At 39.4% G+C, this 13468-nt stretch overlaps 1 protein-coding gene across 9 annotated transcripts in view; it reads left to right on the forward strand.

Annotated features, from left to right (window-relative positions):
• mcf2lb (mcf.2 cell line derived transforming sequence-like b) overlaps positions 1-13468 on the forward strand; it is a 48552-nt gene that overhangs the window by 18601 nt on the left and 16483 nt on the right. For all 9 annotated transcript variants that reach the window (XM_065962328.1, XM_065962329.1, XM_065962330.1 and 6 more), the window contains exons 2-5: positions 1769-1852; positions 4392-4506; positions 8784-8874; positions 12997-13116. In XM_065962328.1, the coding sequence (XP_065818400.1) occupies positions 1769-1852; positions 4392-4506; positions 8784-8874; positions 12997-13116 (410 nt within the window). The remainder of the gene's footprint in view (positions 1-1768; positions 1853-4391; positions 4507-8783; positions 8875-12996; positions 13117-13468) is intronic.

Below are 13468 nucleotides of genomic sequence, written 5' to 3' on the forward strand. Positions count from 1 at the left end.
GATCTTGGTATAACCACAATCTTCATCTCCTACCGGGCTAATCAACCTTCAATCTGATTATTTAAATCCTTATGAGGATAGAGAGCGTTTAAGTCAGTACTTAACTGTTATCAACAACAGAGCAGCTCTGTGGGATCTAACAGCCAGTTTCTGCTAACTGCTAAAGTTATGGCATGTCTCTTTTGATTTTTAAATCTGAGTCTATGTAGTATGAATGGCAAAGAAGCCCTTTTTTATTAACTTTGTTATTCGGTTATTGGTGGAAAATGCCAGATAAAACCAATGTATGAAGCTGTAATGAACAACAGTGTTAAAGCCCTGGGTAATTGGGACACGTGTTTGACCTAGTGTTTAAAGCCCGATGTGCAGAGGCTTCAGTCCTCACGGTCCTTAGTTTGAGTCTTAAACATTTTACTGCAGGTTGCCCTCCAATCTCTTTTCTCAACATGTCCCGTCTTTCTTCACTGTCATATCTTATAAAGGCTCAAATGGCCCCAAAAATATCTTTAAATAATAGATATGGACTTCAGGCTCCCTCCATACCTAAAGGTATAATATGCAACTTTCTTAAACATGAATATATCAGATCTCAAATATACCCACACTAAATATATTGTTGAGTAATGACTTTGTTTTAACACATTTACCGCACTGCTTTTTTTACTGTTCCTTCAAGTGTTTCCCCTCCTTTTACATAAACATTACATTCACAGTACTCTCTGATTGTGCATGCAATTTTTAGATTTAACTGTTTTGTGCTTTCACAGAGTTGTTTATTTTTTCCATTGACCCCTTTTTTTTTTTACATATGCAAATGAACATATTTATGTTTTTTATTTGTTTAGCGTCTTAAGCCAGATGCAACAGAATTTTGTTCTACTATGTACTTGTCTGGTATAGATAATAATAATAATAATAATAATAATAATAATAATAATAATAATAATAATACATTAGTTTTATATAGCGCTTTTCTGAATACTCAAAGAAGCTTTGACAAAAACATCAACCCAAAAAACAAAAAACAGTCGATGACAATAAAGGATTCTTGAATCTGAATCTTGAATAGAGTGAAGTCAAACTCCCTCTGGGTTTGTTGTTCTGAGCCCTGTGTTCACACAGTGTTTCCTTTGGGTGACACATAAACAAGCCGGAGGCCCAAACATGTTTCATTCAGGGTTATTTTTTTGTGAACCCCTCCCTCTCCAAACGTTAGCCCTCCCACCATGTGAGGGAAGAAAGGCAGCCCCGCCCACTCAGGGCTGTTTATAAACTTGAGGCATAATGGAATAGTGTCATCGCAAGAGTAGAACTGAAGGAGAACAATACACTTTCCAAAAAGAAGAATAAAACTCCATTTGGTCTAAAATACTTCTGGCTGCATATTAGAACGGAGATCAGTTCTGCAAATGTCTATACTCTGTCAGAACAGTTGGGGGGGGGGGGGGGGCAGTGCGCTGAGGGAGAGACGGTATGAAAAGAAAGAAAAGTTTTATTTATCTGTCTTGGAGACTTTTGCTGAAGTGCAACATCTACTGGACATCTACTCTGACATATAACACCTTCAAATAAAAGCTTTGCTTGTCATTGTGTTTTTTTATGTAACTTGTTTTCCTGTTTACCACCAACCCGCCAAAGGACTACAGAAGGAAGTTAGCCTGTGGTTATAATCTGGCATATTTACAGTTTTATGTTCGTTAATGTCCACTGTCTCTATTTTAAATAAATAAATAAAATAAACTGATATTTTATGTTTCTTCTTTTGCAGATGAGATCATGCAGCTGGACAGCAGTCCTCTCCGTGCGGCTGACATCATCCCTGACCTCAAGAAGCAGTTTGCCTTCCTTTCAGGTGACACTTCTTTATCTCTATTTGAATAGAATAGAATCAGATTTATTGGCCGTGTATGCTTACACACACACACATAGACACACACAGAATTTGTCTTCAGTAACCGTGCTCTCAGTGTGCAAAGTTAAACATTAAACATAATATAAGCAAAAAAAAAAAACACTAATATATACAAGGCTAAATAAGACAATAGCGCAGCAGTGAGTAGTGCAAAAAAACATGTTTATACTGGACGTTTCACACTGGTACATATGCTGTGTGCTACTTTATTAAAGCAGAATTTAGAATTTACTTATTTTAGGGTCTAAATGACGAATAGGTACAGCACAAGTAAATACAGAATTACATCGTCTGGCTTTGCAGGTACTAGTCAAGACAATGTACTGACGTTTAATCCTTTGGGGCAACTGCAAAGTGCATCCACTCAAAGTGCTTCTTTTTTTGCCACTAAGAGGCTCAGACTGCTATTTTTAAGAGACTGACCACCATATTTGAAACATCCAGATTCAAGTCGTGAATATTGCAGGAAGATGACGTTGGAAAAGTGAGTCAGCTTGGGAGATATATATGTGTTGTTTTGGAGAACAGGAAGAGTGGCATAGCTTTTCAGTCACTAAAAAAAACAATCTAAGCATGTATGTATGTGGGAAAAACCAGTTCCAGCACTGTTAATGTAAATACTTAGATCATACAAAGTTGTCTCTAATGATGACATTGCAGCCATCACAGCTGCTTTCTTGCCTGCTAGCTTTGCCTACTGGATTCACCTCAAAACTTCTTGTACCTGTCGTGCATGTTATCATGAGATACGTTAATAAAATGGATTTAAAATGCTGACATTACATTTATGAATCATCAGCTTGTGACTAATCATCTTTCTTATCTCTGTCATCTCTTGAATGATTTACTTTTAACTCCGTTTGGAATTTGCGTAGTGAAACGGTTTCTCCTGTTGAATATGATTTGTTAATCAAATATCAGCCACCTTTTCCTCTTCACCGTTTGTTCTCTGTCTGGTTGCAACTGTTATGTCTGTTTTTCCCTCTGGATGTTAAATTCATTAGAAGAAGAAGAAAAAAAGGTTATTTTTCGTCCTCACATCACGTTTGAGACCTATTGTAATTTACTAATCTTTAGCTTTTCAGATATTTGCGACGCCGCTTCTATGCTGACTGTGTTAGTCTAGTTTCTGTGTGTCTGACGGCCGTGACCTTGTGTCTGCTGCAGAGTCCGGGAACCATTTCACAAACACAGATCCGAGCAGACGTTGAAACCATGACCATGCACTTGTTGTTGCCATAGCGATGAGAAGAAGAAGAAGAAGAAGAAGAAAAAGACAGACAGATTGATATTCCAGTCGCATGTGCTGACAGAGCAGCTGTGTGTGTTTGTGTGTGTGTGTGTGTGTGTGTGTGTGTGTGTGTGTGTGTGTGTGTTTGTGTGTGTAAGGTGAGATCGAGTGTGTTGATGTCAACAACAATCATCGCGTTCAAACGCATTGTAAGTGTCGTGTTTCACAACGTGTCACCATAATGGAGAGTAAAACTCTTTCTTTCCTTTTTTTAATAGACTCATAAAAACATTTTTCCCCAGTCACCCTTTTACTTTGAAAGGTTCAACAATTCATTTAGCAGATGAAGATGAGATCATAAAAACACAACTTCCTGCCAACATTAGAGCACTGGTGTTTTATTTGTTGAGACATTTTTTTATATTTTATGGGTTTTTTTTTTCCTGCTCTTCTCACTGGTTTGAAGTGGGCGGAGCTTTGTTTGAAAAAAAGTATGTAACCTTACCGTACAGATGGCCAGTGTGACCGCGCCCTAACATACCTCTAAGCACCAACCAGGATAATAACATTAAAACCAGAATGTAATTTTATTAGGCGGCTCTTCATGAAAACCTCAACAATACTGGAAAAGAAGAAGATTATCATTTTTAAAAATAATTATTCATATAGGATGGGTTTGAAAACTTGAATTTATAATCTACTGATTAAAGCTTCTGTGCTGACCTTCGGTGTGTGTTTTGGCGCCCCCTATGGATAAAAAACTATACCTCATCACTTGCTTGATTTTGTTCTGTCTATGTTTCAGTTGTTGTTTTATTAAGATAAGACCCCCCCTGATTATTTTTAACAGTCAAATGTACCACACTGCGAATATTTGCATTGGAAAATGTAAACAAAGGCTCTCACTGCAGCGTGCGGTTTTCTAACTTTGTCACCTAACTTTTATGTTATTGCTGTTTTGTTTCTCCTAAAAGGGAAGGTCATGGTTTCTTAAAATGGATTTTGCAGTTTATTTCTGTCAAGCCTCACTCATCTCTAACGGCCACTTTAACATCAGCACCCTCAAGTGGCCACAGCTTCATCCTGTCATCTTCAGTAACCAGCCACTGCCCAGTTTATTTTTAACATTTCCTTCAAATATTGATGACTGAGCCATCAGACAAATTCAGGAAGCTGTACTCAAAGTATTCTTATGTAATTCCTCTATATTTGTCTCTCTGAAATAACTGTTCCTCTTCCATTTTTTAGGAGGCAGAGGGGATAATGGCAGCCCCATCATTGTGTTCCCAGAATTCCCAGCGTTTGGAGAGATCACAGACGGAGAGTTTCACAACGTGCTGACGTACCTGACCAGTGTGCCCAGGTAAAGACTCGAAAACTGTCACACATTAAAACACAGAACACACAAACATATGTCGATTACATGTTGTCTCACTATACTCCCAGGCCTTTTCTCACACCTTGTATCACCCCTGAGGTTTCTATCTACCTTCATTTTCCTTATAAGCGACCTCGGGTTTCATGAAAGGCGCTATATAAATCTAAGTTATTATTATTATTATTATTATTATTATTATTATTATTATTCATTTTATAACCTCGTCCCTTTCTTATCATGAGAATCATCATTACAACCTTGGATTAATTCAAGTTTTATTTATACTCGAAAGATCATTGAGGAGCAACCCTCATTTACTATGACATTGAGTCGTTACAGAAATAATTAGAAAACAGACATTAAATCAAAAAGACAAACAGGGGACAGATAAATACAAGACTGCTAAAATCAGTCTACAAAAGGCTAAAATGTACTAAGATAATTAAGGGAGTACAAAACTGCAATAAATAAACACACTTATGTTACAAACAGAGGTTGGGAGGCTTAAAATCAGGATTCTAAAATGCACCAAAAGGTAAAAGTTAATTTCCCTCAAGAAGTATAAGAAAAAGCAGATTTTCCCAGTTCCGATCTGACTCGAGGAACATTCAAGAGTAAACGTTTTGAGGAACGTGTCTGGTAACGTCCAGTCGAGACATGTATGAGGTAATTTTTCTGTGAGAGCTTTATAAATAGCCGTGTGTTTGTTTCCCATTTCTTTGTAGGCCATAAAGATGGAGATTTAGTTTGTGACGATAGCTGTGTACAAAGACTGCCAGTAGGGGGCGCTTCATCCAATGACAGTTTCACTCCATAAAGATGCACGCTGCAGAGGGTCTGTGGATGAGATGAAAGAGTTAGTGTAAAAACTATTAGAGGGGTTTTGTTATTATTTAATTACTAAGACGGCAGGTTAATAATCCAGCTCCTTATCAGTCCTCTGCAGACTGCCTTTGTACACATGAATGAATGGACCAGATTTAACAACGGGGGGGAGGGGTACAAAATCATCCCTTTCTCTAACTATACCCTCTAAAAACAACAACAAAAATGTATCATTTTTAATACTTTATCTTTTTGATATTTCCTCAAAATGTTGCTGTTCCTGAACCTCCATGTGACTGTCTGTCTTTTGCTGCGTCATGTCTGGATTGGTGTAAAAATAGAAACTGCAGAGACTCTGACTATTTGAATCTGAATAATGCATACAGACAGCTGAGCAGAGCTGTGTACGTAACTTAGTGAATGTGTGTTAAATTTATAAGACCACAAAGGCCTGCAGCCGTTTGATCACATAGATGTGCCTGTGTTTAAAGACTTTAAAATGATGTGCTTATACAGTACACGGCTGTGTTTCATCACGCTTACTTTTCAACCTGTGTAAAAATGTGGAGTGGATTTCATTATGACTCAACGATGATATATCAACTATACAGAAGTTTAAATTCTGGTCAGTGTGGATGTTTTTTTTCCCCAAATGTAGCTTAAAAAATGAGTCCCTAATGATGCACTCCTTCGTGGTTTGCAAAGATCTCGTCTTTGAAGGAGGGTCATCCACAGGAGGGAGATAGTGTTGACCCTCAAGCTGTTTCTGATCATACGGGCAGATGGCTCGAGCTACCTGAGGGACCGACATCCCCCCCCCCCCCCCCCCCCCCCCCCCCGACAGGGCGCACACGGTCCACAGCCAGGGGCAAATGTCCTTACAACCCTGTATTATGACCTTCACCAGCTGCAGTTGGTGTGAAACACATAGCTTTAGATCCATAGTGATGGCAGACATAGATAGATAATTAGATCGATTAATTTGACAACATTTAAACACATACATGACAGGCTGATCATATCAGACTCCATATAAGAAAAACAAATTGTTGAGGATTAAAAATACACAAAAAAGGCTGAGGGCTTATTTCCATTGCGGTCCTCTATCGCAGTACAAGATGGCAGATCGAATAAGGTGTCAGGCAAGAGTGACACCAGACTAACACAAAAAATGAATGAAAAATATATTTAAAAAAACCCAATGTATAGATCTACAAATTATTTAACAGCCATTTCTTGAGATAATTTCTCGTGTTGATATATCAGTCCATATGTGTGCATGCTTTTTTTTCTCCACCTAAATATGAACTGTTATTATCATTTGTTTTGAGCCAAACCTTCTTCTTGGATATGTGCAGTCTGAAATTATTTTCAGTCTTTCAGTCACATAATTCCCTGCATTCTACATTTTTATTGCAGGATTTAAATCTACAGACACAGGCAGTAAATGACCATGTGCTTTGTCAGACAATCTCCCCATCTCTTTCTCTCTTATCATATATCTTTGGCTTGAAATGCATCTAGTTTTGATCGGCTATATGTTCAAGAGATTAAGACCCCGCGATGCTAGCACACTCACAGCTCTTCAGTCTGTGTTTGATTAAATATTCCGTTGCCCTTTTATTCAACCAATTACATCCACCACTTCAGTACCACAGAAGAAGAAGATGGCGTGTCAGTTGATGTGTGCTCCATGTCTACATATGCATCCATGCAGCTAATTCCCCTCATCACTGCATTCAATTAGGCCTTCTCACAGCTTAGCTTTACACCTTAGACTGAGAAATCCAATTATTTTTAGGACACTCATGCATGTGCAGTGGAAGCACCAGCTCATGAATTGTATGAATAGTTAAATGAAACATTTAATAAATATGACTGTGTCTGTGCACAGTACAACATGAAAACATCTGAATATTGCATGATTAGGAACAGGCATGCATCCATTTACATTTATATAAATTTAAAATACTTATTTTCAGACCGTAGCTATAAGTTGTTGAATCTATATTAGTCTAAAATCAGATTTGATAATGCATCTTTATCTTCTTAAGATGTTTTTTTAATTTTTATTTATGGGCATATTGCACTTAATTAACATTCCATTTTGATATTTGTACATTACCTTCATCCAAATGTTTTCAAAAAGTCAGTTTACTTCAATTCTAACAGCAAATGTAAAAACAGATTTAAGTGAGACTCTTTCAAAATCTACTCCTCTTCCACACACATCAGAACATTTAGGCCATTGCAATCTTCTTGCAGCCTCAGGTGCTGCTCGCTCGCCATAAACCACCATCTTGACTCAGCAGCTGAGTCTTAGAGGCAGCAAAAAGCCCCTGTACCAGTCTCCTCCTCCTCCTCCTCCTCCTCCTCCTCCTCCTTCACTGAGGTGTAAAGCAGTTTATGCTCTGATAGCCAGACTGGCTGTAAGAGTCCGTGCAGATGATTTGAGAATGATGGGGTTATAAAATAGGAAAAAGATGAAAGAGGAAGTAAAGTGTAAGCCCTTATGAATGTAACTGTTACAGTCAGAGAAAGAAGAGAGGCAGACATGGATAAAGAGCCTGTGTTTTGTTATTAAATGAAACCCTCGTGCTTTACATTGGCCCCCTCTTTGAGCCTGTCCCCTCCCTCTTATCTGTAACAGTCCCCCGACTGGCTGCTAGAGCTGCTCATCACTCTGCAGCGAGCCTGTGATTGGCCTTGTGTCTCAGCAGCTCCTTGTGTTTTATTGGCTGGATTAAAGATGCAGTTTAGGGGGGACGGGCTGGATGCTGTGATGGTCTGAAGAATTTGGCTTCCTACCATTCAATCACGCTGGAATCTACCTCTGAACCACATCCTCCATGTGCTCTGTTTTTATTCTGCATGAGGACTGCTCTTTTTAAACTGCTTCAAGACTGTTTGTGCAGCTACAGATTGAAGGACATGACATTAAGTATTTAAGGATTACTGGGATATCTCAAGGTGCTCACCTTTGCTGCAGGTGCAGCATGTGTGCTAACCGTGCTGTTGAGCTGCACATGCCATTGTGATTAATTGTTGGAGGTGTGTAGACCGCCTCTCTCCTGGGACCACCACAGGAGACAGCAAGGGAAGGAGGGCGGGGGGGTGCAGGGGGTGCAGGGGGAGGCTGATGGCCAAAGAAAATCTGGAGCTGCTTTACAGAAGCTCCTTTTACCGACTCCACCAGCTGAAGATAAAGAGCAGCATAGTAAAACGAAAAGCTGTGGAAGATACTGTGCAAGCAGAAGGGGAAACTTCATGTATGTTTAGTGTTGTTCATTTTCAAGCTTTTGTGTTTTCTGAGGACTCTCCATCCCTACATAAGCTCAGTCAGACTTTACTGCAGTGTGTGATTGTTTAAAATCTGATTATATAACCAGAGCACTGTGTAGTTTGTCTTTAATATGTTGCCTCTCTTTGTGTTCCAGTTTGTCTTCGACAGGCGTGGGTTTCATCCTGGTTATAGACCGCAGGCAAGACCGATGGGCAGCTGTCAAGGGGACCCTGCTTCGTATCGCCGTAAGTTCTTCTTTGTTTATGCAACATGCACTTGCTGTTTCTGTCTTTGTGGGAGAGAAGTGGCTATATTTTCCTCAACTGTTTCTATAGAAGGACCCACATTTGAAAGGTTGCACCCTCACACATAAGGAGAGGAGGTTTGTGTGTCTCTCCAAAGCTAATATCAGAACAATCCAGGTGGGGAGTGATGGGAAGTGTATGTGTGTGTGTGTGTGTGTGTGTGTGTGGGGGGGGGTTCGATGATATAAGCCTTATCTTTTGAACTCTCTCCCATCACCATCACAGCCTGCCATGTGTTTCCATGACTACAGAGGAAAATAAACAGAGCCTCGTGCCAAAAGACAGGCAGGGGATTAGATTCTCCTTTGTTATAACCATTCCATTAAATGTGTCACATATCATTTCAGCAGCATATCATCTATTATTGTAAAATATGTTCCTGCTTATCCATCATAGAAAACCAGAACAACACAAACACAGAGAAAGTGCTTTATTATTAAATAACTAATGCTGTGTCGTTCAGGAGTTGCAGCCTGCAGGCCTGCACAGTTTGAGCCTCCATGCTCTTACAGAAAACAAAAAGTAACATAAACTGTCCACCCTGGTTTTTTTGCATGTTTTTATTTATGTCTTAATCTTTTTTTTGTTCTATATCTTATGTCATTGACTTCATTGTTACATAAGTAGCTTGTAAAAAGGAACTGCAGGCACTCTTAGAGCAGGAGACAAATTAATGCTTCTGCTTTTTATCCCTTATTTAAGTTTTTCCAACCTTTTCCCACTGGGATCCGTTCATCTCTGTGTTTCATGTTTCCTGCAGGGATCTGATGAATCAAGTGTGTGCTGGAGAGAATCACCTCCTTAAGATTACGTCTCATATTGTAGCTATTTTGAGCAAAGAAGTGGACAGTTTAATAGCATCTCTTTCAACAGAGTTACAATCTCTTTACTATCTCTCATTTGTTGCGTTCATTTGTTTTTACTTCCATAAACGGTTGCACAGACATGTTTTTTTATTGTTGTCAACCAGGAAGATAAAGAATCAGCTACCTGTGTGTTTTTTTTTTAAGACAAAATTTGATTTCAAGCCGCATGAAATGTTTTGTAGAGCGGGGCGAAAAACAAAACGATGAAATGTCAGAAGAGAGAATAGAGGGATAAATATCAGCACCGATGGTCCCAGGAGACACGCAGGAGACCTCATCACTCATTTCAAATTAAATCAAGCTTTATTAAAACCTACAAGGGGGGACGTTTACGGGGGGGGGGGGGGAACAGGCCTGTAACAGGAGGCAGTCAGTCATCCAGGCAATAATGTTTGAAGCGATTCAGCCGGGCTGCTAAATGGATGATGATGAAAGCTGCCATGCTTTAAAGCTGTATGTTTGTAGAACCCACTGGATCACATGAGCAACGCTGTGATGTGACTTATTCACTCAGCGAGATAGTGTTACACGCACAAGGATGTGGATCTGTGTTTTGATGGAGATAATAAGCGAGGATATTGAATGTTTACGCTGTCAAATTGCTCCCTTTGTCTTTTTTGTGTGTGTGCATGTGTATGCGCACACACACTTGTGCATACATGAGCCATGTGTGAATGTGGGTCAGTGTGTTTCAGGTGAAAGCTTCCCCATTGTTGTTCACAGCTGAGTTTGATGGGATGACAGAAAGTGTGTTTATAGACTGCTGCTAATTAAGTGGACAGAGTTACTGACAGTCCCTGAAGCATACCCTCCTCTTTGTCATTTTATCTGCTTCTTCTTTCAGGCTCCGTGTGTGCTTGTGTGTGATTGTGTGTGTGTGTGTGTGTGTTTATCTCTCAGTCTACCAATGACAAAGAACAAAGAACAAGTCGCCCATGACCATGACTGCCAGAGACCACAGATCCAGGCTGCATGGTTGAATGGTTAGAGGCTACATTTAAAGGTTAACTCTGGGTATACATCCCACATCTAAGCCATTAAAAATACAAAAAAAACAACAGTTTCCTTCTTTATACCTTCTGTATTCTCTACCCTGTCTGTGGTAGTAGCCTCTAGGCTGATTCATCCGTGCAAACATGAACATTTTTGTTCATATATTTACAGTTTCATCTTCAGAAAATGCTGGGAAAGAAAAATCCTAAATCTGTGCTTTGGTACTTTAGTTCTTGAGAAAAATCACTTATATAATCGAGTTAATCAGTCTGGTACAATCTTCCTCAGTAAATTTGCTGTACTTAAAATCTGCTCATTGATAGTTGTCTAGCTCTGGGGTTCCCAAACTTTTCAGCCCGTGACCCCCATATTACGGTGCTAGAGACTGGAGACCCCCATTGTCCGTGGAGACTCAGCCACGCACACTATTAGGCCTATCCAAACACTGGCATTAGAACAGCGCACAATAGCCCAAACACCATCATATTATTTTTGTAATTTATTGTAAGAAACTAGTTTTTTGTGTAAATTTTCACCATAATGGATAAAATATGCCATTTTAAACCATGTTACATTTTTACATGTTTTTGCAAAGGAATCTTACAACCCCCCTCTTACAGTATCTCCCGACCCCCCAGGGAGTCCAGACCCTCACTTTGAGAACCACTGGTCTAGCTAACCTCGTCTTCGAGACATCCTACAATAACACAACTTTTAAAAACTGGCAAAACAATAATTCTCTGACTTCAATCGTTTTTCTGATACGTGAATTAAGATTTTGAACCATCGAGCTGAAGTTACTGTCCAAGCTCCCACATTACATACACCGAGATTAAAACTCGCCGTTGTCAATCCTAAAATAAAGAACAGAGCCCAGTTTTGTCTTATGCTGTTGCATTGTCATGCCAAAGTACAGGATGTTTCTCTGAATCTTGTTTTGTTTTTATTTCACGTTTTAAAACGGAGCTGCTTTGGTGAAATAAAAAATCTCATCCAACAATAAATTCTAATCATGCTTTATAATCATTCATTGAGATTCTATAGCAGTGATATGTGTGGAATGGATTCAAATAAATCAGTTATTAATGTCTTTTAAAATGTCGATGAGTAGAGAAGAAGAAAAAAAGATATATCAGGCTTTGGCTGCACTGGACATAAATGTTGGATAACATTTTACTGTGATTTTTTTTTTAATAAAGGGATTGATAACCAACGAGGAAAATATTTCAACCCCTTGCCAGATTTTTCTTAATGAAGGCGGTTTCTGACTGGGTTGAAGCATGTGTGACACCAATAAACATAGATGCTGTATGTATAACAGCTCTTTAGCATGTATTAAAATGATCTGTTTGTACCACAACAGTTTTCATTCCTGCAGATAGTGGGCGACCTTGTTCACATTGCTCCTCCCGGTTTATCCGGTCAACGAGGACAAACGCTGAATTGATTTATTAATTCCATTAACAGCTCTTTTCCCAGGAGTTTTTTTGCATTAATGGTGTATTCATCGTCATTTCTGCTTAGACCAGCAGACCCCCATCTCACTCGGGAGGTGCGGCCAATCAGGCGGAGCAGCCGTTTTGGTCATTAGCTAATTAAAGATGCATTGCCTGAAGAGGAAAAGATCAGTGTCCAAACACAACCATCATCCAAATGCTTTCCCAGCAGTACTTCTCCTGTCAGCCAGAGTCAATCAGGACTTTTATTGGGTCTGTTGGCTGATGTGACTGTGGGAGCTGTAGAGCTAAATTAAGATTTTTAGACTTGATATGGATGTTTTTAACTCTTCCAGTGAAACATGTTTTTGCTTAGTGTTGGACATCAAGTGCCAAAACATGCTTGTTTGAAAAAAAAAAAAAAAAAAAAAATGCTGAATTTATTCACCTGCACAAATGTTTGAGTTGGCAGTGTCTCCTTCTTTCTCATTATTCATGTTGAGGCATCCCAGGATGTAAAGATTAATGTCCCTGCCACAGCTCCACATCCCCCCACATCTCTCCAGTTTTATCTTGAGCTCAACACACTTCACGTACAACAAGCTCGAATGTGTTTGAGCGAGAGTTTTTCACGAGGGGCACAGAGGGACAGACAAAGGAAGGGAATCCTGTGTAGGAGGTGCAGGCACAAAGATGGGATGTATAATTGGCTCAGGGTTGGAGGTAGGATTGTTGTAAGACTCGTTCTTTCCTCTTTTTCATTTCAGGGCTCATTCCCAGGGAACCTCCAGCTGGTTCTGGTCCTGAGGCCCACCACCCTCCTGCAGCGCACGCTCTCTGACATCCTCTTCAAGTTCAACAAGGATGAGTTCAAGATGAAGGTGCCGGTGGGTAAAATCAAGCTTACCTCACTCTTGTTGTTTGTGGTCAAACTGATGGAAGAAAAGAAGCTGCTCGTCATGCTTAAAATGCTACTTATCTGATTTGGATTTTTATAGACACTCAAATGTTGTAGGTGATAGCTGTTGCCTCAGTAATGGTTCAATATTAACTGATTTGTTATTGAGGGAAAAACTATTTCTTCCTTCTTTGAAACAACAAAAATTGAACATCCGAATAATGTCCCTCCAAGAACAAGAACACGGTCTGTAGCTTCTTTTGAGCTGATATATTAACAAAGAGTTTTGACTCTTAAGTGGGCAAAAACTCCTTGTATATACAAATCTAAAAATGAAGCTA

The sequence above is a fragment of the Labrus bergylta genome, chromosome 13, assembly GCF_963930695.1.
Source record: "Labrus bergylta chromosome 13, fLabBer1.1, whole genome shotgun sequence".
NCBI lineage: Eukaryota > Metazoa > Chordata > Actinopteri > Labriformes > Labridae > Labrus > Labrus bergylta.